Raw genomic sequence first — 24,400 nt, forward strand, 5'->3', positions numbered from 1 at the left:
AGATGGACTTTACTATGACATCATCGGGGGGTTTTCTTTCTCAGAGTTTTTCAGATTTTCACACAGCCACAGACGACTTTTTTCACACACTGTGCTGCACTAACCCAGATGACAAAACTATGCCCCTCAAGTAAAATCAGTGGACTTCCCTTTTAAATTTCCTTAAAAGCAAATACCACTGCCAGTGGTAATATTTTGAAAACTTACCAGTGTCTTGGTCAGAGGCCAAGAAGACAATAAGTCTCAAATGCGCCCTTCAATAATATATTGATTTCTAAATTCAGGTAAGGACATTGACACACGCTGGAAGCAGTAAACAAATAATTTCCACTCACTCACTCAGATGTGAGTGTAGAAACACAGACTCTACTCTGTAGGTCTGTCACAACTGCATCATCACACACTGTGATACAGACTTTATTCCTTATTATTGAAAATGCCTCTAAGGCAGATTCAGGCACTAGACAGCATGAGTGTGGCTGAAGTTTTCTTTTCGAGGGCTACCTACGATGAACAGATCAGCTAGCCTCCTGATATGTACCTTTTAATGTTCATCCACATGTAAACATTCAGTGATATTGCACTTGAGCAGTATACCAACATACTGTGTAAGGTGTCAGTACACATACTTTTATATTCATAAAGTGCTTTGATCCAAAATCATTTGAGCAGGGAAAGGATTCACCATTCCTATGTCAAATCTTAGATGTTTGAAAACTTCAATGGGAGGCCACACGCCACAGCAAAATTAATAACCAAAGTTTTGCGTGTGAGCCGTAAACTTCTCATCACGAAAAAGAGCAACCTGAAGCGAAATGAAGCCTCCGAATACAAAGACACGAGAGCTTTGTGTCCCTCTGTGTGGCTGTGTTTTGGTTTCGGTGTTTCCGTCCTGAAAATGTCAGTCAGACAATCTTCCCGTGTTCTCTCGCCTGTAAAAAAACAAAATAAAATAAGCTGTAATTGAATTTGTACAATGCAGAGTGTGTTGATTCATCTCAGACCCGTGATTAAAGGTTATATACTGGTTGTTCCCATGCTGGATGAGATGTTATTTCTCCTGAACTCGAAACAGGCCTCAGAGGTGGTATATACACCTAAACTGAAATTGAATATTACAGCCCATCTCTCTTCATCATTTTAACTCCTCATCCATTTGCACTTCCCTCCATCAGTCCATTTACACATCTTTTGATCCTCCAATCTCTCATCCTGTCACACTGACCTTGTCACTGCTGGTACAATGTGTCGGGTGTGTTTCTCCTGACTCCAGGCTCAGGACAGACAGACCGGAGTCTATTAGCTCCTCTATGTGAGAAAAAACAACAGTATCTTGGTTACATGTCATTCAAATGTGCTGTCAGAGAAGTCAGGGCCACTGAGAACATTTCATACCTGTGTTTGTGTTGCTGATATTGAACTTAGCAAGCTCTACCGGCTGGAGAGAGGCCTTCTCTGGAGAGGCACAGGCTTTTTCAGGAAGGGACAAGTTGGGAGATGTGGGGGGGTTGCTGTCTTTTTTAGTACATTCAATTTCATAAGACTCCCGCTGGGCGACAGGGTGAGCAGACGGATCACCGCCCTGATCCTGAGGACTTCCGTCATCCTGCTTGGCACTTTCGAGAGGCTGCTGTGAACCTTGCACTTCCTGTTTGTTCTTTTTAGGTGATGAAGCTTTTAAGCTAGATTCCGAGCTGGCAGAGTCCTGAGAGTCTGCGATTTGCCTCGTACGAGCTCCCTGGATCAGCTCCTCCGAGAAGCGTACTTTCTTCTCTGAACTCCGGGGAGATGAGGCCTCTGGGCACCCCTGAGAGGAGGCGTCCTCTCTCGATGTAGCGGCTGACACGGGTGCTGCAGATCCACTCACTTCCTCAGACACATTCAGCGGATCTGAGCTGGGTGACGTTTTTGTGTCCTGACCTGTCTGATCTTCTACATCAACATCTGTGAGGGCATCGAGTTCCTCCAATGTTGTATCAGACCTCTAAAGGATGAGATTAGAACAACAAATCAGGTACTTTTGATTCTTTAATAACCTTTCTTAACCAATGCACAGTTCATATTGACACAGACACATGTTTCAGTTCTTACCTGTACGTTCTCACCCTCTTCACCTGCCTGCCATCTGAAAAATTAAAATGTAAACATTTTATGTAGAAGCAACTTCTATTAAGTATCCCAATAACAATGTGAGTATAGTGATGCTATTGTCCTTTTATTTCATGTTAGCATACTACCATATCTGTAAGGTAAAGATGAAGCTTCACTCAGTTAGCTTAGCTTAGCACAAACACTGGAAAGAGAGGGAAACAGCTAGCCTGTTCCTGCCCAAAGGTGAAAATCTGTGATATTCTTTGTATAATTCACACAAAACAAAGTAAAGAAGTTGTTATGACTGGTAACAAATTGTACCGCACATAGCCCCATTAAAAATATATATATATATTTTGAGCAAACAAAGTAAAGAAGTTGTTATGACTGGTAATAAATTGTACCGCACATAACCCCATTAAAAATATATATATATTTTGAGCGGCTGTGGCTCAAGAGGAAGAGAGTGTCGTCCCCTACCCAGGAAGTCGGTGGTTCAATCCCCGGCTCCTCCACTCTGTGTGAACTTGGGCAAGATACTGAACCCAAATTGCACATGCCGGCTGTTACGACTGTGTATGAATAATGTCTGACTAAAAAAAAGCGGTGTGTTGACACACAGCATGAATATGTGTGTGAATGTGACTTCGTGCTTCGAAGCGACCTTTAGTAGAAAAGCTACGTTAGCTTTGCTCTACCAGCTGAGTCTTTGGGCTCAGCTGTGGTAGAATCGGTGGCCTGTGGGCTGCGTCTCACTGCACCAGGATTTACTGCCAGCTGTGACAAAAGCACATCCTGATATCAAGAATTGGTCAGGATGTGTGAGTGTTGGTTTCTATGTTGTTCCCCACCACAGACACAGAGACAACATATCATCAGGGACATTACATTTTCACACATCAGTTTCTGTGGTCGCATGACTTTTTGAGATTATGAGCAACACTTGTATAACTGCGCAGCCTGAAAGCCTCGTCAACAGGCAGCACAGTGGCTTGTTTCACAACAGAGGAAAAACTGGAGGAGAAAAATAAAAAGTGAATGCAGTGAGACATGAATGAGGCCTTCTGGGTGATTTAGTCAGCTGCCACAACTTCTAAATTATGTCTCATGACATCTAGTGGAATTTGTACATTTCGGCGAAGTGCGGGAAAACAATATGCCTTCACAGCCAATTCACATATTTCATTAGTCATAGTAAGTTTTTCCCTTAACAGTTCATTGAGGCTGTGGTGAGAGACACTCCAATCAAGTCTAACAGCAGGCTGTTTTTTTCTTGTGTAGCACTAAACTGAATCATGTTTCGCTGGTACTGACCTCCTGGCCCTCCCAGTCAAGCGATCTTTGCCTTTAGCTTTACTGCTCATCACCAGTACTTTTTTAGCTCCCTTGTCTTTTCCTCGCTTCTCACGACCTGTAGGACAGGGGAATACAGGAAGACACAATTAGCACACAATAGCTATCCCCACTGCTACATACGAAAATACAATCTAATCAGTTTATAATGCAGAGGGGCAGTAGTGGCAGGGTAAACTCATAATCATGTGTGAAATTCCAATTAATCTCACATGATTTAGTTTACATGCATATTTGTGTTGTATCGTATGAGTGATGGCTGATGTGCTTTAATCTTAGGTTGTTAAGTGTAAAATTGTGAGTTTGTTAGACAGTTAGTTTAGATGGTATGTATAATGCACATGAATTATACATATATATTTGAATTATATAAGATAAGAGGTCATTTCATTTTATTATTATTATTATTTATTATTATTTGAATTATGTCCAACAATATATCCTGTTTTCATCATAGAATTCCTCATCATTAAATCAGAATTCAAATTATAGATACTGACCGGTAGCTGTTTTACTGGCACTTCAGGAAATATCAATTCAGTACGATATATTTTCCCCCTGGGATCAATAAAGTATTTCTGATATGATTATCATAAGGCACTTATCTGATAAATAAATAACAGTTCAGTGTGGGATACCTTTTGGGTCCACATTTGCCCTGGGTTGTCCTTTTCTAGCACTTCGTCCACCTGGAATAAAAATTTTAAAAAAAGAATGATTAATACAAAAATAATACAAGCAAACATTGCAATCCATATTTTTGTCACGTCTTAATCTCATGTTTTCAGTCTTACCTCTGCTACAAGGCCCCCAGTCTCTATCAGGCAGGGTTTTGTCTGAAAACCTAAAAGCACAGGTTAAGATGGACCGAAACACAATTTTTATTTGAGTATCATCATTGCACATTTATGACAGGCCTTTATGCTGAAGCAGTGGGAGGTGTTTTCTCCCCACGTGTCACACCCTTGTATTTTACATCCACTAAAACCACCTGAATAGTTGAGTCAAAAACACATTTCCTCCTCTATTCTGACTCAAGGACCTTGTTTAAGTGTCGCCAAATAAGGCAAGGCATTCCATCCCGTAGCCATGGCTAAAAATAGCGGCTCCTTCCTTCTCTCTTTAAATTTTGAAGCTTCCTTAAACAGCACATTCATATACTCAGCCCATTTATTTATTCTGCGGGTTTTACCCTTTGTACTACAGCCCAGATTGTTTCAAATCCAACAACTGTTTAAAATGAATTGGTTGTTTTTTTCCCTCCAGTGAGTTTGAGGTGCTATCATGTGATTTCACAAAGGAACGTGAGGGCAGGCTCGAACATACTGTTCGTAGACCCATTTTAAAATAAGAGATAGTCTACAACACGTTATAGTAACATAACAGAATGACACAATTCACTTAAACAGTAATTATTTTGTGATGCAATCCTGTGACTTGATATAGTCTTGTGATCATGTGGCATAAAATCCACAAAGCTCATCTAATAGAAGCTTCTGCTGAATCATCCCACTAGAAAGAAACAGGCTGTTCTTCACACTTAGTTTTGTTTGTTTGTTATCTATATCTGCTCTAAAATTAAATTTAGCTGTCCACTGACTTTAGAGGTAAAAGAAGATGGGAGAAGCAATATTTTGTTCATTAAAGTAACTGCTATCTGGGCAGCGGATTATCTAACAAAGCCCAACACTTAGCAGACCACACTACAATGAAGTTACTGTAATAAAATAAAAAGGGATAAAGCGTTTTTTAAAATGTTTTTACGAGTTGATGTTGATTGAAGACCAGAAGGTTGTCACTATTCCTAACTGACCAAATAAAGCTCTACTCTCCTTAAACAACCACCACCAAGTGTCCCTGCATAAGCCAATTCTGAAGAAGAATAAAGCTACTCAGTTGAAATTTCATGGAAAAAGATAGAAAAAGATTTCTCTGACACAAAAACCGAGAGAGATCATCTATCACAGCTGTGAGAAATCAAAGTGCCTTGGGAAAAGTGAGTTCTGAGAAGTCTCACATGTTCTCAGTTTTGTCCACGTCCCATGCCCTTCTCCACTGGCCCTTTGCGTTTTTATGCCGAGCCACTCTTTCCTTGTCGATCTGCTCACGCTCTCTCTTCCACCTCAGATACTCCTCCTGCTCTTCTTTCTGTGTGGGGATGTCGAGGTCTGTGCTGGCATGAGGGCTCGCTGGCTCCTACGTGAACACAAAACATTTCAGTGGGGTTTTAATGCATAAAAGCAAGTGTCTTTCTCAATGTAGATAAATATCATAGACTGTATATAAAGATGGACGACATGACTGCTCATGAAAAGTGAAGCCAAAGCATTTTGATTGCCCCCTAGTGGCTGGCTGCAGTATAGGTCATAAATTCCTCCTCTGTCATGTTAATGGATGGAAGTCAAAGAACATCAGTAAGCTGATAGTAACATTTAATCATTTAGTCATTTACTTGTACCCATCGGCGTTCAAGGACACTAACCTAGAAGATAAAGCTTTACCTGCTTTTACTACCCTCACTGACATTTATAAGAAAATTTTAACTAAACAAACTATAATGTAGTAGGCAGATATACAGACATTTGATTTTAATGTGTATGTATGTCAAGACATTTATGAAGACCTATTTCATATGATTATGACTATGATATATTATTACAGTGGTGGCTGGGGCCGGTCATTAATCCTGTCTCCTCCATGTTAATGAAAGGGACATGAACCAAACTAAAAAGTCAAAGAACTGTCATTTTACCTAGTTCTTATCACACTGATGTTTGCTCAAAAGATCATTTTCAATAAAACAGGGTGTAACACCATTATCGCCAGGAACTCCTTTCGCAGCTCCATCCACGATTGCTACAGCAAAGAGTCCAGCTTTTTGGCTTCGTTTCTGGATAGTGGAAGGAAGTGGAGATGCGTCTTACATCTTTATTTACAGCCTATGATTTATATCACAGTGCTAGCCACTCATCCGTAAGGATGCACTGGCATTTACTTCATTATATCACCTGCACCAGTATGTATGGTCAATACAGATAATTTTGGATCAGATCAAAAAGGGAACAAACAGAGGTATTGTCGTATTTCCATGCATTGTGCAAATGCAAATCACTGCTGCACCGTAAAAACTAAAGCCAGCCTCTGGGCCCAGTGAGCTCCCATTTGATTACAAATTGTTGCTTGTTCGTCAACCATGGTGACTGCGAGGCAACACAATCAAACTCTCTGAGACAATATTCCAGACAAAAAAATGCAGTGTACTGCACTGTAAATGCAATTAGGTCCCCCTCCTTCTTCTTCCCCCGCTTAACCTGTTTATTGATTAGTGCCATGAGAGCAGAAAGGATTGTTGGCTAATACTAAAGAGAGAGAAGGGAGATATGATGCAGGCTCTTTAACACATCAAAGCAGACAGAGGCTGTGTGTTCTCGTTACAAAGGCCTGGAGGAAACCAGGTCTAGAAACAGCACACTGCTTTGAGAGACATTACGTAAAAAACAGCAGTCTCTGAGAGACAGTGCCTGTCAGCATTTTTTTTTTTTTTTTTTTTTTTTTTTTTTACAGCAAGAGGGAGATTATATCGATGTCTAGAGAAAATGTTAAGTCTGTGTTACCAAGGAATAAAAACATCTACATGCTTCTTCTCTGCATATTATGTCTCAAAGCTACAGAAAAAAAAACATTCAGAGAAAGAGACACAACAGTTCCAGTAAAAAGAAAAAAGAAAAAGATGGGTAATGTTATTCCTACAGGTGTGGACCAATCACAGTCAAGTAAACATGTTGCCTTTCTGTTTTGTACATAGCATCTGTGCTCATCCTTGTGTTTTCCATTTCCTCTCCTCTGGCCCCTGGAGAACATCAGGGGACACAAGGGACGTTTCGTCTCACATGTTCCAACAGGCCGTCTCCTGCTGCCACCCCAGCCGCCCTGCTAATTAGCACTTTTCAATTTGTGGCCTCCACAGGGCCTCACAGGTAGGATTGTCAGGGGCCAAGACACTTAAAGTAGACATCACACAGAGTATGGGCAGTGCAGTAGGACTTTTAGATGGTAAAAATTGCTAACGAGGGAAATAAATAAACATTTTGCTCTCGTTCTGGCCTGTTGAGCCTCTTGAAGCTCACATTGTTTCAGCCTGAATATGCCTGCAGATGTTTACAATTTATTTTGTTAACCAAAACAGTTACGCTTCGAAACACCTGCAAAAAACTCTGTGCCTTACTTCCTTTAGTGCTCACTCGGCTCAGACTGAAGGGCAGGCGACGAACGGGGAGCAAGAGGGGCATGAACGGCATCATTTGTCATGTGGAATATTCTGCGGGCCTTTGAAGCCTGTCGTCTGTGCCTTTCCCATCAGCCTGTATATCACACGCCTGATCTGTGAGACAGCTCTGAGCTACTCCAGTTATGTGACCACGTGGGCCAGGGGTAGGCAGATGGGGACAAGAGCTAGAAAAGGAGGGTGTGACTCTCTGTGTGTGGGTGTCCGTGATGAGGGTGCAAACCTGGAACTACAGCCTTTTGGCTTATGGGTAATCTCAAATACGAGAAGAGGATGTTTCAGAGATACAGCAACGATATTCTCATTTGAATGTTGGTATCTTTGTGTGCTCTGAGTGCTTCTGCCCCAGTATGACCTCGTCCTGTCGAAGAGGAGAGATGAAAGAGTCACATAACAAAAACAAGGGTGACACAACAGCTTATTGCCACCGATTTCACGTGGCTGTAAAGAGTCAAATTACTGCAACAAACTGTAAAAGCAAATCAAGCAAGAGCACAATCAAAGATTAAGAGTCTTACACTGCCCCCAAGTGGACTGAAGAGGTTACAGCATGCCCTGGTACTGGTCTGTTTTTTGAATGTCCATTCTGCAACAAGGGTCATTGAAGCAGAGTGCAGTTACAGATGGTTGAATGTCAATGTAACTCACCTGACTGCAGGTAGAGAATAGTGTGAATTTTGGCTCTGGTGTATTTCTGACTGCAAGTTGTGCTCGAGTGAAAACAGTGCATGAGTCATGTTGTCAGTAACAGCAACACTTGCATCAACAGACCATGGGGGGGGAGACAATAAATGCTGGGCAGAGTGGTCTAGTACAACTACAGACAAACACACCCACACTAACACACTCTACTACCCACACCCAAATGAGGTCTAGCACATACGCAGCCACAAAGACAAAGACTGTGTTTCTTTTCTTTCTTTCCTTACACGTCTTCTTCCTCTCTACTCTCTGACCCTTTCCTGGCACCTCGCCAGGCCTGTCTCTGTGGCAGCATAATGAGCCTTTTCACAACGAGAAGGCAGTCGAATGTTAATTAGATCAAATCGACCCCTTTCAGGATGGTGGGAATGGGGAAACAATTGTGCCACAGCAGGACAGATCACTAAAGGATCCAGAGACGAGAAATGGAGGCTGGAGACAGACTGGGCTGTTCAAAGGAGCCTCTCACCCTCTTTTCTTGCTCCTTACTTTTCCTCTCACTCTTCCATTCTGGATTTTCTTTCGTCTGTCTCTCGTTCTTATTAGTGTGAGATGAAGTCATGAGGCACTTACAGGCATTATAATCTGCCTGGGACACTGCCACACAACCACACCCCTGTCACAGAGTCACTGTTCATTTCCAGCATGTCTGATGCACACGCTCACACTTATATGATGATAACTATTTCAGAGGTAGTCTGCAGTTCATCATGGACCTTTTACATGCACATACATTTTTAAGACCGCATAGATACATGACATTTCCCCCTCCCGTATCACCCTTCAGCAGCATTCATCCTCTTTGCTCTCATCTAAGCCACATTAAATGAAAATGGTTATGCAAACAGCAACCACGTGGAAAACAGGTCTCTGGGATTCACTGGTGCACTGAAGCGCTGGCTACAGTTCAACTGCTGATTCAATCCACATGATAAATAAAAAAGGGGGACAGACCGAACAGGCTAGAAATAAAAGGCAAGAGAACAGCGTGTTCAGCCCATAGATTTAGTGCACATTAGCTCCGACAGGCCAGTGAGCAGCGTTGCAGCCAAATCCAATACAATTGAGGTAGATGGAGACCGATTCTTCAAATGTAAAAAAAACTACAGGAAAAAAAAATTAAATGCCTCCGTGCTGCTCCTGTGGTGTCATCAAAGTGTCCCTAAGCCCCTACTTTCAAATTTCAACTCCAAACAGTGTCATTTACACCTTGTTTTAGCCAAAACTTCCGCTCTGATTCTCCTCCATAGCCACGTTAACATTCACACCCACCCCCCAAATCTTCTTTTTTCTGTGAACTATCCCTTTAAGACTGGGTTTGTGTGTGTCTGTGTGTGTGTGTGTGTGTGTACACATTTAGAAAGAGACTCTAGTAGAGACTATGTGTTGTGTCCAGAGACCCCTCCTCTGGCTGGACTGTGTCTGTGTTTACAGTAGTGAGGATCAGCTGTCTGTGCCGTGGATCAGCTCATTGATTTGTCTGCTAGTGTGTGCGCATGCGAGAGTGTGTGTATGTGTGTGTGTGTGTGTGTGCGCATGCTTCATACTGGGGCGGTGCAGCTGTTTCAGACTTTCTACATACCCAGGGGGGCTAAGGTCAGTGATAGTGTGGCATTTCACATCCCTGCTGGGGGTAGTGCATGTGTCTTTGCCTATGTGTGTTAAACATAGGATCTCAAACATCCAGCATATGGTAAAGCTATTGATTCTTTTCATTTCTTCTATATCACTGATATCGCAACCTTTTGTTGAGCTGCTATAGCATCTATCTGTCTTCAATTAGTCTTCATGGCACTCGAGGGGCTCTGTGAACTTTACAGTTCCTGTGTGTGGTACACACACACCCAAAGGCATCTACATGCAAAGGCTAAGTTATTTATATTTTTGCTAAAAATACAACAAAAGATTCCTCAGAGGGATAAAATATGCTAAATAACTATCAGACATGAGTGTGATCACACCAAAGAAGTCAGAAGTCACCAGAAGATGCTGGATTCTTTGAATTTTTGTTCCACAGCTCTGTTAGCAGCCCCCCTTTGACTAATCCCACAACAGTCAGCCACAGCCCCAGCCCGCCTCCTGTCCACGACCATTGTGCTCCATCATTGGAGGGATGTGGCCAGCCGACATGTCTGACATCTATGTAAAACACGTCCGTGCAGCCCATGGAGGACAAACAAAGGGGGTGTGTGAGAGTGAAAGCCGACAGTAGGGTGCGTGCCGTGTTTTAAACGCTGAAGCATGTGATCGCTGGACTGTTCAGTGTGTCTGATTCAAACCTGTGAGGCTGCTGATGATGTGCTTCTTTTGGTCATGTGAGGTTGTTGCTTCCCCCTCCCAGCTGACTCCACGCGCCTCACCAGTCCATCTTCCGTAGGGCTCTTGACGTCTGTGGCATCCGGCCTCTTCTCAGGCCTCTCACTCACCACCCTCTTACCCTGGAGAGACGGTTACTCTCATTAGTGTCAAACTGCCACCAGGTGCATTGAAATACAAGAGTGCTGCTGGTTAGGACCCAATTCAGCATAATCAATATTTCAAGGGTGGAAACACAAAATTCAAACAGTCATGCATATGCAGTAATCAAAACACATGTACTCCTGCTGGTCTGTATACAGACCACTCATAAATAGGATCTTGACAGCTCTAACATAAATGTAAGCTTTTCATACAAAATTACATATTATATATTACTGTTGGGTTTCTCTATAATATTGTAAGGTCTCGACCTTGATATATCAAGTGCGTAAAGAGATAATGTATGTTGTGATTTGGTGCTATACGAATAAAATGTGAAATGCAATGAAAATGGAATATTGTACCTCCACCAGCTGCACATTTAAGCCATGCTAGCTTCATGTCTCTTTGGGTAGCTATGTCAGTCCACCACTTGTGTCCACTTCTGACCCAAGAATGAAAAACAATATCTGTATAAACATTAAATGTGTTGTCCTATAACATGGTACAGATATCAATGGTGCCCATAGAATGTAGTACCTAAAAACCTGGTGTTCCCCAGACCAATATTTTAAAATTTTAACATTTGGTTTGTGACCTGACACCCATATAACAAATGACATCCAAGCCTCATGTCAGACTCATGTCTACCTCATGTTTAAATGTTAGCATGTAAACATGCTAATCTAAGATCTTGAACATCGAAAACAATGCACTTGAATAGCCGATTGTAAGCATGTTATCAGACTCCTCTTTTTGACTACTCAGCATCAAACAGGCATATTTAGCCTGTTTTGACACCTGACTACATCATTAGTACATAGATTTATTTAAGTTCCAGTAAATAACTGTACTCAGCTGGTTAAATTGCTGGATAAGAACCAGTCCAATTCAAGCTGCAACACTATGCAACTTGTTTTCTTCCTGAATCCTACTATTTCAGGAAGGTGTGCTTACTGATTAGAACGATGTGTTAATCTTTCATTATTGTCAATGAAACTACAGGGGTTTGGGGTTCTTTATTTTTTCCGTGTCACTTCAAGTGGAAATTGGCATTTACCGTTTTGCCTGCCATGGTGACCGTTAACTGCTTCCTGTGGCCCTGGGCAGTGCTCTGCGAGGGGCCCTCTCCCCCCCTGTCAGGCCCAGCCTCCTGCTGTCCTTTTCCAGCTGGTGAACCACCACTGAATGGCTTTGTCAGCACAACACGACTATCCTGCTTCAAACCGAAGAGGGGAGCGTGTTACAAAATATTCCGATTTTATAACATCTTCTATAGAAAATGTGTCTTTACCATATCGTCTATACAACATTATTGCTTATCCGTCACCTCACATTTTAGACACTCACACTGGTTGACTTGCTGATCGTGATGGTGAGATCATCAGCTTTGCCCTTGCGACTCTGCAGTGCCATTCCGTCCTCCTCTGCCCTTTTCTTGTCTTCCTCCACCTCCTACATGCAACCCAATGAAAACAAACAATCAGGAAGCCTGAAGGAGATCCCCCCACACAAAGACTTGCATTTCTACTCAAGAAACCACACCTGAAGATCACAGATACTTCTCACCTTGTACCTCTTCATGAGCGCCTCATTCTTCCGGCGGAGAGCCTCAATCTTCTTGTCCAGCTCCACATCCCTTTCTTGATCCCTCTTGGGCATCATGTCGCTGGGGCTCTAAGAGGAGACACATCAGATCATTGATAATAAAACATTTGCTCACAATATACCAATATTCAGCTAAAATTATGTTCGAATTTTATATTTTCAGCTTAGTTGCAGTAATCCCATCCATGACATATTTATTGAGCTGATATGTGCCCTCTCGTGCTGATATCTGCAGATGGAGTCCTGCTGGTTGCTCCCAGATCCCAGCTTGTGACATCAAGGTTTTGCTATCAGAACACCCACTCTTTGGAACCCTCTGCCCAGTGAACTCAGACACACTACCTCTCTAGCTTCTTTTAAATCTAGTCAAAAACAGCTGTGCAAGAACTTTGCAAACATAAACATTTTAAAAACTGGAACATTTTGATTTCAATAAGAAGTCATTTGACAAGAGAATGAGTAAACAACAAATCCAATCTTATATTTTATGCCAACTCTCAGTGCTGGCTAGATTAGCACACTTGTTGCTATAGAAACAATTTGGTCAGTACAAAAACATTTAGGTTCAATACTCAGCTGATGTTTCCCTATTAAATTATTATGTATTCTGGCTATAGAATCAATAAAGGTCCCCATAAAACAAGATTTAAAACAATACAAACATTTGAATAAAGTCTACCTATCGACAGAGTGACAACGAGTTCATGCATGGTCATACAAACTGAAAATGTCATGTGTCCACACCATTGCATGTGCTGTGATAACACACAGCGCTCACACCTAACACACATGGAGTATTCATTATGGAGCTCAGTTACAAATGCAGGCAGGATGCATATGCAGAGCATCCTAAATATGCTGATGCAGTCAGCAGGGCATTCCTCCTCACACGATAAGAGGCCCTCATACTGAAAAGCTCTACAGAGACAGCTGCCATCGCTGAAGAACATGAAGACGAGAACAAATGAAACAACATTGAAGACACGATTACTGGAAGTTCAGGACATATCAGAGATGTCAACAACTGCTGAGCTGCACAGCCTGTTAAAGACAAGTTGGACATATTTGGAAATACGCTTATTTGCTTTCTTAAGAGAGAAGTGAATTGATATCATTCCCATGTCTTTAGACCTGTGGCAAGCAGCAGAGATCACCTGTAAAATCACAATTTGTCATTTTTATTTTTATAAACAAAATAGGTAATTTGTGAGATTTAAATGTGCTAGTGGATGGATTTTGTTGCCTTTGGACAGAACCAGGTTAGCAGTTTCCACCCTGTTTCCTCTCTTTATGCTAAATTAAGCTAATCAAGTGCTGATTGTAGCATCACTCTTAATCCACTAACGTTTCTTCAACATTCCTTTGAATTTATCAACAGGTGCCCTTGAAATGCCACAAAGGCCGGTCACAAGGCAGCTCATACATCATCCAAAATGTAATATTCTGTCATGTCCCAATGAGATGATACAAAAAAGGTAGTATTATTATTATTGTTATTATCTTTGATTTTACTATGTTAGTCGTTTTGAGATTACAAATAAGGGAGACCTGACCAAAAATAGCAGCAAAGTAGTTTCAACTAATAGATTAATAACATTAAAGCACTTGCATACAGACAACCAGGACTAAAGAGACTTACCAGAGATTTAAACTCTTTTAGCATTACTAGGATTTGAAGCTCAAAATCAGTCTGTAGATTATTCCATGCATTAGGTGCCAAAAACCTACATGCATTCTTTCTCTATATTCAGTTCGGACTTTAGCAACAACAAATCGCAAATACTACAAAGATTATGACTTCCATTATTCCAGTTTAAAAAGAAGTTGAAGAGGTAGGAATTTTGGCCAGGGAGCTTTTATACATGAATCGAATACACACCAATGACTGAGGCGGTACACACATAAGGGAGACCAATTGCTTTTGAGTGAAGAACTCAATGGTGAGTAAGAGAATGACACTTTGTAATGAATCTCAGTGCCCCATGATAAATGCTACCCATCATATGAAGACAAAGAGCTGAGGCATTTACATACAACACATCTCTATCATCAAGAACAGGTTTCACACATCGGGCAAACTTACATGCCACATCTTTGAAACAATGGAATCAGAGTTATCAGAGTTTGCTGCTGTTTCATCCATCCCTCTGTCTGATGTCTACATATTTCAAGCCAGAACAAATGTTCTTCATAACTTCAGAAGGATTTTATTCAGCACACAAACAGTGCTCAGATAATCCTCAATGAACAACAGTCATTCAACTCAATAAGCTAGAACCAGTGTTTTCATCCTCTGTTGTCACTCACAGCAGAGAAGTGTCAATAAACTGACTAATAAGTTGCCACTGGTGCTCATTGAAACTGTGAAGCAACACAACTTATTTAGATAGGTCCCACTCTCCAAACACTGTGTAAATTATTTCTGAAGGGTCAGACCCTCTCCACAGAGGCAGCAAACAGCGGTGCCAAAGCGAGTCAGTCATCCTCCACTGTTGCCCCAGTGATGGCAAGAACACTGAGGCCACTTCTGTGTGATATTACTGGCTAGCATGATGACTCACGGTTCACAAGCGCACAAAGACCATCACGTTGGGACTGCAAGAAATTCTTACATGCTGTTTTCACTGTGGCTGCTGGTACGCCAGCAGAGACTGGCTGCCACTAAGAGGATGGGTTCAACTACAGCACTCAAACCTGCTGTCAGAGAGATCCCCATTTTTGCTCTAAAGTTGTGAGCACAGACTTTAAGCAAAATGGCAAAGAGAATACATCCTGAATCCATATGGGTCTTTTTCAAACCTGTAAAGTCACAGAGCATGAGAGAAAAGTTGGGACTCACTCAAAGAGGCGGCCGGCTGGAAAGTGGTTACCTCACAGCTTCTAGTTGTCAGGGTATCCAAACACAACACACCATGAGGACATACCACCAAGAATAGGCGCAAGGGAGAGACAAGCTGCTAACTCTGAATCTCAGTGAGGCCAATGGCGGAGACTGAAGTGAGCACTGGCCTCCACAAAGTGGGGGAGACTATGTGTGGGGACGGTACCTCCCCGGGTTCAGCAGTCCAGTTCTTTGATTGTGCAGCAGCAAGGGTAACGTACGCACATATACACACGATCACAAAACACACCAAAACGCTGTGGGTCTGCCAGGGGACGGTACCCATGCCTGGACAGGCAGGCAAAAAGGGGAGGAGGGGGGCCTGCAGAGAGAAAGCTGCCAAGGCTTCCTCCCTAACCAGCATTCCTGCCACCTACAGGAGCTACAACGGAGGAGAGAAAAGAGCCAGAGACACAACTGAATGGCAGCTCAATCTGCGACAAAGCAGGAGAGGAAGAGAGAGAACCTCATACAGAGAGAGAGAAGGATGCGGGGAAAGAGAAAGGAGACACTCACAGGTCTTTCCATGTCAGCGGGGAGAGCTGGGCTGAGTCCAGGCGCGAGGCTGCCGAGGCGGCAGAGAGGGCTGCCTGGAGTCGACGATCATGCCTCGATTACAATGAGCCAAGTTGGGCAAGCAGCCAAGACGTCTAACAAATGCACAGAGCTCCCCTGTTAACAGATTTCACAGCACCCACCCGCTCGTCCACCCTCTGTCATTCTCTCTCTCTCCAACCCTCCCACCGCACATATGCTCTCTCACTCCCTCTCCCCGTCTCTAAAGCACTTGCTCTTTCCCCTCCTCACTTATCCTCTTCTCAAAGCATGCTGGACTTAAATCCTGTCACCCTCTCTACACACACACACATTTTTGTCAGTGTGTATATATATATACAGTATATGTACATACAATTTTCCTTATACTTTTTTCTTTATCCCTTTTAAATATTACATTTAACGCCAGATAGATTATTGTTTGTTAATTTATTATTTGCTTCTTTTCCAAAGAAAGAAACATGCACACATTTATTTATATCATTCCTCATAGTTTTTCGTCAAAATTTTTAATAGTTACATTTAACATTGGAAAAACCGTTTCTTCATTTATTCTTTCCCTCTTTTTTAAATAACTTCCGTGTGTGTATATGTATACATGTATTTGTGTATCTCATTTTATTATCATATCATATCAAGAGCTACATTTAACATTCAAGTATACTTCAGGCCTATATACTGTTTACACCTATATATATTGTAAAGATATATACAACATAAGACATTTTGTCTCAGATTTGTAATGAGTATATTTGTATTTACTCCATTATTGAGTGTGTATGTGACTGGTCAGATCTTTTTGCTACGTATGCCAGTGTCCCAACTAAAAAAAAGAATTAATGACAAAAAAAACTATTGAAAGCTTCTCTCCATTTCTCATGGGGCCTCAATCACATCTATAATGAAACTATATAAATGCAGAAATCACAAATGAGACAACAGCTGCGTCTCCTACGAGCAGCAGACTACTTGTTTAGAGCACTAATGAAGCTTCCTAAAGACTGCAGGGTGGATGGGTGGGTAAGGGGTGGGGGGGTACTGGCTGCTGAAGTTCCCACAAATCTCCATGCAGGACATTTTGCATCTGCCAGAGCCCAGTGTGAGAGCTGACAGGCAGCAGCAGACTGATGTCACACTGAGAGTCGGTGCAGAGTCTCTGCAGTTTTAAGAAATACCTAAAAATACACAGTTTACATTCTACACAGATCAATACTGCCGCTACTGAGCTGAAGCTCTTTCCAAACACTTTGAGTCTGGAACATATTCGAGTTATTTTAGGATAAAAGTAAGAAGTTAGTGTCTCTAACCTGTTAATGCCTAAAACTGGCCATGTTTGTGTATGAGCCTGCTATCAGGCTTATGTAGGGTCAAAGGTTATGGTAGGTGATGTTCCAAAATGGTACAGTTGTGGTAGTGAAGCAAACCAAAACACTTAACTATTGGAATTCAGGTCATTTATATAAGATTAACAATAAAATAGAAACATTTGAAGAGTCTGCAGTCGTGCCCAGTCCACTGTAATGTCAGTCAAATGTGAAGGCCAGCGAGCGAACATGCTAACATCGACATCGTTAGCATACTGATGTTTAGCAGCTGTAACGTTTAGCATGTTCCTAATCTTAGTTTAGCCTGTTAGCATGCTAACAGTTTTTTATTAACACGAAAAGTACAACGCTTTAACTGATAATAACTGACGTTAAATTACTGAAAACGATCATATATGAAAAGTTTGGCCTGATAATGAAAACTCAAGGGATGAGCAGATTTAGTGAGAGATTATAAATTATATATTTTATGACATTCGCATTTTTCTTGTTGATTATTTATGTTTTTAGCTGTGATGACAACAAGCTAACTGTATTGAACACGTACTTTTTTGCCTTTACCTTAAATCAAAACTATGAATGGATGGATGGACAGACAGACAGACAGATGGACAGATAGATAGATAGATAGATATATAGATAGATAGATAGATAGATAGATAGATAGATAAGTGATAAGTGTACTTGCATCTTCCAGTTGAGGTACGAGCAGAAACGGCAACTTCGCATCGTGTCCACTAGTCTGCGCCAAATGCTTTGTGAAGAGGAGTTGAGCTTCACACAGAGACAGAGTAAAACACGATACTGCGCAGTTTTTTTTAATGGGAAAATAAAATCTGAATCAAGATTAAGAATCAATCAAACATTTCCAAGTGTTATTTTTGTGAAGGGTCAATAGAAACCAAACGATAAGCTGCTTGTTTGAAAGGCAATAAATGACAGCCAGAAACCCCTTGGACGTCTACCTGTGCCTTTACGGTAAAAAGGTATAGATGTTGTAGCGGCCAAAAATGACAAAAACAACGATATTTTAGTTTGAGTCTATCATTTTATATATATTTATCTTCATGGGGAAACTGATCATAACAACTTTGATGTCTCTTTTCTTGGCAATGACGGAGAAAATCAAAGGGAAAATCTGTGAAAATAGCCCAATGTATTCATAATGTAGTCACATGTGGACGCTCATAACAAATATTCCATGAGGGGTTATGAGTAATTTGCAGTTGATTCTTCTTCATTGTGTCTCTGACCAAATCTTTAATTAGCTTTCTTTTGCAGATGTCCATTGGTACGGTCCTGTTATTTTACTATTCACTCAGACCACACTTGTCCTTCAGTTACCCTGTGCAGTTAACCTTATTTCACTTTTAAATTACTGTGAATCAACTTTGTATGTTACTGTTTCTACACTTTAGTTCCAGACTCCAGACACTGCTTTTTGCACTCTTGCATTTTTACAATTTTTCTACTCACTGTTAACAACCAGAACAGCTCTTAGGGTCCAAGGTAAAGCAGAATGGATCCAGGCCTGAAGATACATGCTAGCCCTTCCCCGGGCACCCATGAAGAGGTGACAGAGGGAATTTGGATGGTTCTTCATCCTCCTCCTATGGTCTCAAGAGGAGGAGCTTGTTCTGGTAACTTAAATGTTCCACTTACAATAAACACTATTCAAGGTGCACACAAATAGAACAAAAAAGCTAAATGAACTGCTAAGCAGCATAACTGATGACAATAACACTGAGATGGTTTTGAGGGGACTAGACTAACAAAGCAGACTTGACAAAAACCATGCACCTCTGAGTTCCCTCTGATCAAAGAGAAACCCGCAGGTAATGTGACCTGGATCTGTTAAAATATGCTGAGTTTAAGGCATTCCCCAGTGTTTAATCTAATTTTTTGATCAGACCTCCAAGTATGTAAGTGTGGTCGATGAGATACCTGACCCAAAGCCTGACACGGATTGGATGTTTCACAGGCAAAGGTAAATTAAATGAATCTTTCTGAGAAGACGATTGAGAAATTCCTGTATGACTTCACCCCTGTATAGGGCCATCCATGTTTGTTTCTATCTGTCAAAAAATCCCTAATTCTTTTCCTGATTTCCATTACATTTGTTAGTTTTAGTAAGTGTGCATCTGTTGCTTTAATTCCCTAGCTAATTAAGATATCCTAAATAATTTACAGGACTGTTACCTTTTCCTGATACAATGTGTAATCAATTCAAATATTTGATTCCTAGTTTCAATTTATGTTTGAGCTTGTTGGTTGTTTTAATACATTTTAGAGTTCCTGTTTAATGTTAATATTAAAGTTTAAAATCAATCAAACAAAAGGCAATGGGGTGTGCTATCTCTCTTGCCAACACAATCAAATAAATGTATAAAATGTATAAATGCAACATATGCTGCAAATTCACATAGTTTTTTGATTTAACATTTATCGTTAAAGATTGATCACAATTGAGGCACAATTGGTTGAGCACGAAAAATGATAAATTTCTTCCTCTTTGTTCAGTTTATTGGCAGGTGGAAACCAACATCAAGGTTCATCACCGCCATCTACAATCTTTTGTTTTTCTTACTTCTTCTTCTTTAAAGGTCCAGTGTGTAAGATTTAGGTGAGAGGGAACTACTACAGAAATTTTATGTAGAATAATCCTCATGATGTTTTCACTAGTTTTTTTATCTAAATTGTATGAATTGGACTTTTCTTTACCCCAGAAAAGGCCCTTTGAATTCAAATACTTAATATTTACATCAAGGGGACCCTCTCTACGGAGGCCGTCATGTTTTTTACATTAGTCCAGACTGGACAAACTAAACACCTTTTAAGTTTTTGTGACAATTAAAGGCTACCACAGTTTCTTTTTCATGTTTGGAAGGAGAGGGTGAGGTGAGGGGTGTTCAGCTACAACATGCAATTTCAACGCTAGATATCACAAAATTCTACACAATGTACCTTTAACTTATTGAATAAATCATTTAATTAATCAATTATCAATAAAATACCGAATCAATATGACTATGAGAAAGCAAAGACGTCAAAGTGGCTATTAAGTAAAGGACGAATGGAATGTAAAGGAATGCCTTTGATCTGAATCTTAAAAAATACACCTTGCACCTTGCCACCCACCGTTAACTGTACCGAAAACACTTAATACTGCACCACAAATTTCGTCATGGATTCCAACAATGAGCCAATCGATATCTTTGTCACCAATGTGATGGCGATCTTCAGCACCAGGTGTCAACTCAATTTACGCACCATTGCCTTAGAGGGATTTAACGTCATTTATAAGCCACAATGTGGACATGTCCTGATGATGCTTCTTAGACCCAAGATAACAGCCCGAATTTGGTCCTCAGGGAAAATCATGTGCAGTGGAACAAATTCTGAAGATGATTCGAAACGTGGTGCTCGCAGGGTAGCACGCATTCTGCAGAAACTAGGCTTCAATGTGGGATTTTCAAACTTCCGAGTCGTGAATGTGCTGGCAGTTTGCTACATGCCCTTTGCAGTCAACCTCATGGACTTCACTAAGAACAACCACCCCGATGCCAGTTACAAACCAGGGCTCTGTCCGGCTGCCACATACAGGATCAAAAATATCAAGGCTACTTTTCAACTGTTCTCCAGTGGCAGCCTCATAATTACAGGGCCAACAGTGCAGATTGTGACCACGGCTGTGAAGCAAGTGTACCCACTGCTGATTGAGTGTAAGAAAGCCCTCGAGTAAAGGAAATGAATGCTTGAGAAGACAGAAGAAGGCTGAGGAACTACCTTATTTGTGGATATTATTTACTTGATTATATCACTACATGGCAACTGTTATGGAATTTTCATAGACATTGTCTCTTGTCCTCTCTGGGGCATAGTGCAACAGGCTGTTGTGTTTGGGAAGTGCGAGAGCTTGGCGAAGGTCAAAGCCTTCACTCCCTAGACATCACAGATATGAGACCTTTTGGTTGCTAGAGGTTTATCCCTGTTAATGAGGGAGTTTTTCCTCTCCACAGTCGCCAAAGTGCTTGCTCATTATGGGAACTGTTGGGTTTCTCTATATTTTGATTTTAAGGTCCTGACCTTCTATGTTAAGTGCCTTGAGATAATATATATTATGATTTGGCGCTATACAAATAAACTTAGAAAATTAGAAAGAAAGAACATGTTTATCAACAGGTTTGATCAGGCACCTGCCCCTCCCCCCACCCTGCCAGCCCGGCTGCAACCCCCCTCGTCTGCTCCCCCAATACACCACCAGGTGTATGCCAAACTTCATTGATTTTGTCTTGATCACCTGATTTGACATTAAACAGAGTTGACATGAGGACATGTGGCTCACACACAGGCCTCCTGCAGTTGAGAGAACAAACCATGTGTCATTTCAGGTCATGATAAAAATGCATGTGTTCTCCTCAACCCCTCCTCGGTCATCAGCTATCCTGTTTGCCCCTCTCCTTGCACCTCACTTGACGTTTTAGATTTAGCTCAGTGTGAATGCTTTAAAACAGTGACAGGTGTGTCTGAGGTGTGTCTGAGGTGTGCCTGAGGTGTGTCTGAGGTGTGTCTGAGGTGTGCCTGAGGTGTGCCTGAGGTGTCTTACGTGATCTATATAACTATAGAAAAAAATACCCAGACAGTGGCAATGTGTGTCGCTATCATTGACGTTTGAACAGATAATTACTGGTTACAAATAACAAAACCAGTGTCAGGAGGATTGATTCAGTCAAGGGTGGTTCAGCGTTGCATATATTTTATATTCGACTAAGGACGAACTTCATGCATGGATTAATATTCACAAGAGAGCGCAATGCAGTCGCCTCATGAAACCCATTTTTTTATTTGGATCTCCACCAAATTATACATACTCAATGTGAAAAATGTTTCCTGGATCCGCCACCTGATCTGGATTCTCACCAAAATGTAATGGGTTCTTCCTTGACCCATACCATAACCCTTCATCAAGTTTCATGGTAATCCATTCAGTAGTTTTTGCCTAATCCTGCTCACTGACAAACAGACAGATAAATCAAGGATATGACTCTTCTACTGCTCATACAGTTGTGGCCTTAAGTAAAATTACAAATTTCACACTTGCATTTACATCTATACATAGTATTTTTCAAAAAGTGATACAGCTGGTTTTAGTAAACGATCTCAATATTTTTTCCATAAACAAGAGCGGTTGGTTTAAACTACAAGTGTTCCTTTGAAACTCTGGATTTCCTGTCGCCACTGGTACAGATACGTTTCCACTATTAGATCTATTGCACCCTACAGAACCTGTTTCCATGAAACAGGTTGGCCACGACTCAAAAGCATCCATCACAGAAACCTGATTATAAAATTTCTGTCAGTGCCTGGACTAATTACTGACAATCGTTGAATAAAGGCTCCCTTAAAGCGTCTCAACATGTTACCATATCAAAACAGCAGCAGAGTGAGAAGGGACAATGCCATGAAGGAAAAATGTAACCCATCCAACTCACATAATAAATTAAATAAATGAATCCATACTCATACAGTCCTTGATAAACAGAAAATAGTTGTGCGTGTGTGGGGGGGGTTTTCTGAAGCATTTGGATGACTCAGAGCAGATGTTAGGGGTGGACCACAAAACATTTGTTTTGACACCCAGCCCATACCTGCTCTGCAACTATCAGTCACATTTCATTACATGAGACCTACATCATATCATGCAGCACTGCTGTGTATAAATAGAATGAACACACACGTCAAACATCAGTCAGTTTGATTTTCGCACCAGGCAGATTGTGAGTGTTGTTCACTATTTTCTACTGCCTTTTGCAGGTTCAAGTTTTAAACCGATTGTTTCAATATTTTTGTCTCCAGGAAAAGATTTTCTACTGCAGCTGTCAACAAGACAACATGAGTGGGAGTAAGTCTCTTTGATAAACTGTTATATCTTTTACCAAAAAGTGCTTTGTATTGTTTTTCTGTTCAGAATGTCTAAACATGTCTATTGAACAAATTAACTAAAATGATGGAGTCTGAATGTTTCCCCACCCACTGTACTTTATTCCACTTTCATGCACACATTTGGCTGCATCTTGTATTTGGTTATTGACTGTATAGTTGAGAATTGTATTATATTTTTATGATAACTGATTGCTTTTCACTTTGAATTAGTTGTTTTTATTATTATCATAATGGCGTATGCACACCCATGTGTAAACTTGATTGACATAACAAATGATAAATACTAAGGATGAAACAGTTGTTAGTAATTTAATCATCCCTGTGTGGTTACTGTCAATAATTATGGAATATAAATTCAGTCCAGTAAATATATATATTTTTCAACTCTCATGACACGTTTGATTCATGTGTAATTTCTCAGTTAATTTAATTTTTAACTTTTTTTTCCTTTTTTGTTTCCATCACAGACGGCAAACAAGTGAGTCTATTACTTTCTTCACACTTCTTTAGACTAACAGCATGAAAACATATTCTTATGAAGCCATTTTCTTGTCTTAGGAAAAGCCTGAAAGAGCACCTGAGGAACAGGAGGAAACTAGTGGAACGTCTGAATCAGACGGAGTAAGTCTTTCTTAACCTGCACTCGTTGCAAGATTCAGTCATTTTCTAGAACCCCATGTTAATCTCACATTGTCTTTTGTAGGAAGAAGGAACGGGTGAAAAGGTAAAACTCAGACAACATTTTTATTTAAAAATATACAGCCATTAGTCTGTCTGTGTTTTCAGTTATTTATTTTATGTTTGTCCTTTGAAGGGAAAGAAGAAAGGTCATTCCCATGGACGAGGCCAAGGAGGAGAAAAAGGAAAAGGAAAAGGAAAAGGAGAAGAAAAGAGCAAAGGGCATGGTGGTGGTCGCCCCCAAAAATAAGAAATCATTGATTCAAAATTCTGAGATTTACTGATTGTAAAGAATATAAACATCTCTAATAAAACTAACCCCCAAAAAAGACAAGACTGGTTTATTGTTTATTCTCATAAATATATAAGTCAGTGACACATTCAATGAAAAAGGATGTAATCTTTCAGTTGATTGTGGTAATAAATTAATGATTATTATTATTATTAGTAGTAGTAGTATTGTTGTTGTTGCAAGATAAATGTCTAGTAAATATCAATACTCATCATAAATGACCAGTTTGG

General features: G+C 40.7%; 2 protein-coding genes and 1 pseudogene across 7 annotated transcripts; 2 read left to right on the forward strand and 1 right to left on the reverse strand.

Annotated features, from left to right (window-relative positions):
* Positions 1 to 531: 531 nt before the first annotated feature.
* Positions 532 to 18,001, reverse strand: ccdc9b (coiled-coil domain containing 9B). Of its 5 annotated transcripts, none has more exons than XM_020085275.2 (13): positions 15,894 to 16,068; positions 12,458 to 12,565; positions 12,239 to 12,343; positions 11,949 to 12,104; positions 10,711 to 10,869; positions 5,462 to 5,640; positions 4,239 to 4,288; positions 4,083 to 4,133; positions 3,406 to 3,502; positions 2,092 to 2,125; positions 1,396 to 1,984; positions 1,226 to 1,308; positions 532 to 932 (listed from the first exon to the last, which is right to left on the reverse strand). In XM_020085275.2, exons 1-13 carry the CDS (start codon positions 15,903 to 15,905, stop codon positions 906 to 908), a joined length of 1,650 nt encoding a protein of 549 aa, XP_019940834.1. In that variant the 5' UTR covers positions 15,906 to 16,068; the 3' UTR covers positions 532 to 905. The 5 variants fall into 5 exon arrangements, with proteins under 5 accessions (XP_019940834.1, XP_019940832.1, XP_019940831.1 ...); XM_020085273.2 differs by lacking the exon at positions 15,894 to 16,068 and adding an exon at positions 17,942 to 18,001 and having other exon boundaries at positions 760 to 932; XM_020085272.2 differs by lacking the exon at positions 15,894 to 16,068 and adding an exon at positions 17,942 to 18,001 and having other exon boundaries at positions 760 to 932; positions 11,949 to 12,107.
* On the forward strand, positions 15,464 to 24,212 carry LOC109628255 (neurofilament light polypeptide-like). 2 transcript variants are annotated; one of them, XM_069535360.1, is made up of 6 exons: positions 15,464 to 15,589; positions 23,114 to 23,159; positions 23,656 to 23,678; positions 23,759 to 23,821; positions 23,904 to 23,924; positions 24,015 to 24,212. In XM_069535360.1, the coding sequence occupies exons 1-6, from the start codon at positions 15,479 to 15,481 to the stop codon at positions 24,126 to 24,128; spliced, it is 378 nt and encodes a 125-aa protein (XP_069391461.1). In that variant the 5' UTR covers positions 15,464 to 15,478; the 3' UTR covers positions 24,129 to 24,212. The 2 variants fall into 2 exon arrangements, with proteins under 2 accessions (XP_069391461.1, XP_019940835.2); XM_020085276.2 differs by having other exon boundaries at positions 23,668 to 23,678.
* Positions 20,375 to 21,144, forward strand: LOC109628254 (TATA box-binding protein-like 1 pseudogene; annotated as a pseudogene).
* Positions 24,213 to 24,400: the final 188 nt, after the last annotated feature.

The sequence above is a fragment of the Paralichthys olivaceus genome, chromosome 12, assembly GCF_024713975.1.
Source record: "Paralichthys olivaceus isolate ysfri-2021 chromosome 12, ASM2471397v2, whole genome shotgun sequence".
In the NCBI taxonomy this organism is placed as follows: Eukaryota; Metazoa; Chordata; class Actinopteri; order Pleuronectiformes; family Paralichthyidae; genus Paralichthys; species Paralichthys olivaceus.

Bases quoted from the DNA above. Each gene is read 5' to 3' on its own strand.
- LOC109628255 (XM_069535360.1), top strand. From the start codon at position 15,479: ATGGCGGAGACTGAAGTGAGCACTGGCCTCCACAAAGTGGGGGAGACT. The intron at 23,160-23,655 runs GTAAGTCTCTTT...TTTCCTTTTTTG, and splicing joins ACAAGACAACATGAGTGGGA to TTTCCATCACAGACGGCAAA. The intron at 23,925-24,014 runs GTAAAACTCAGA...TGTCCTTTGAAG, and splicing joins AAGAAGGAACGGGTGAAAAG to GGAAAGAAGAAAGGTCATTC.
- ccdc9b (XM_020085272.2), bottom strand. From the start codon at position 17,986: ATGCGAAGTTGCCGTTTCTGCTCGTACCTCAACTGGAAGATGCAA. The intron at 4,289-5,461 runs GTGAGACTTCTC...CTGTGCTTTTAG, and splicing joins GTGGACAAAACTGAGAACAT to GTTTTCAGACAAAACCCTGC. The intron at 1,985-2,091 runs GTAAGAACTGAA...CTCATCCTTTAG, and splicing joins AAGAGGGTGAGAACGTACAG to AGGTCTGATACAACATTGGA.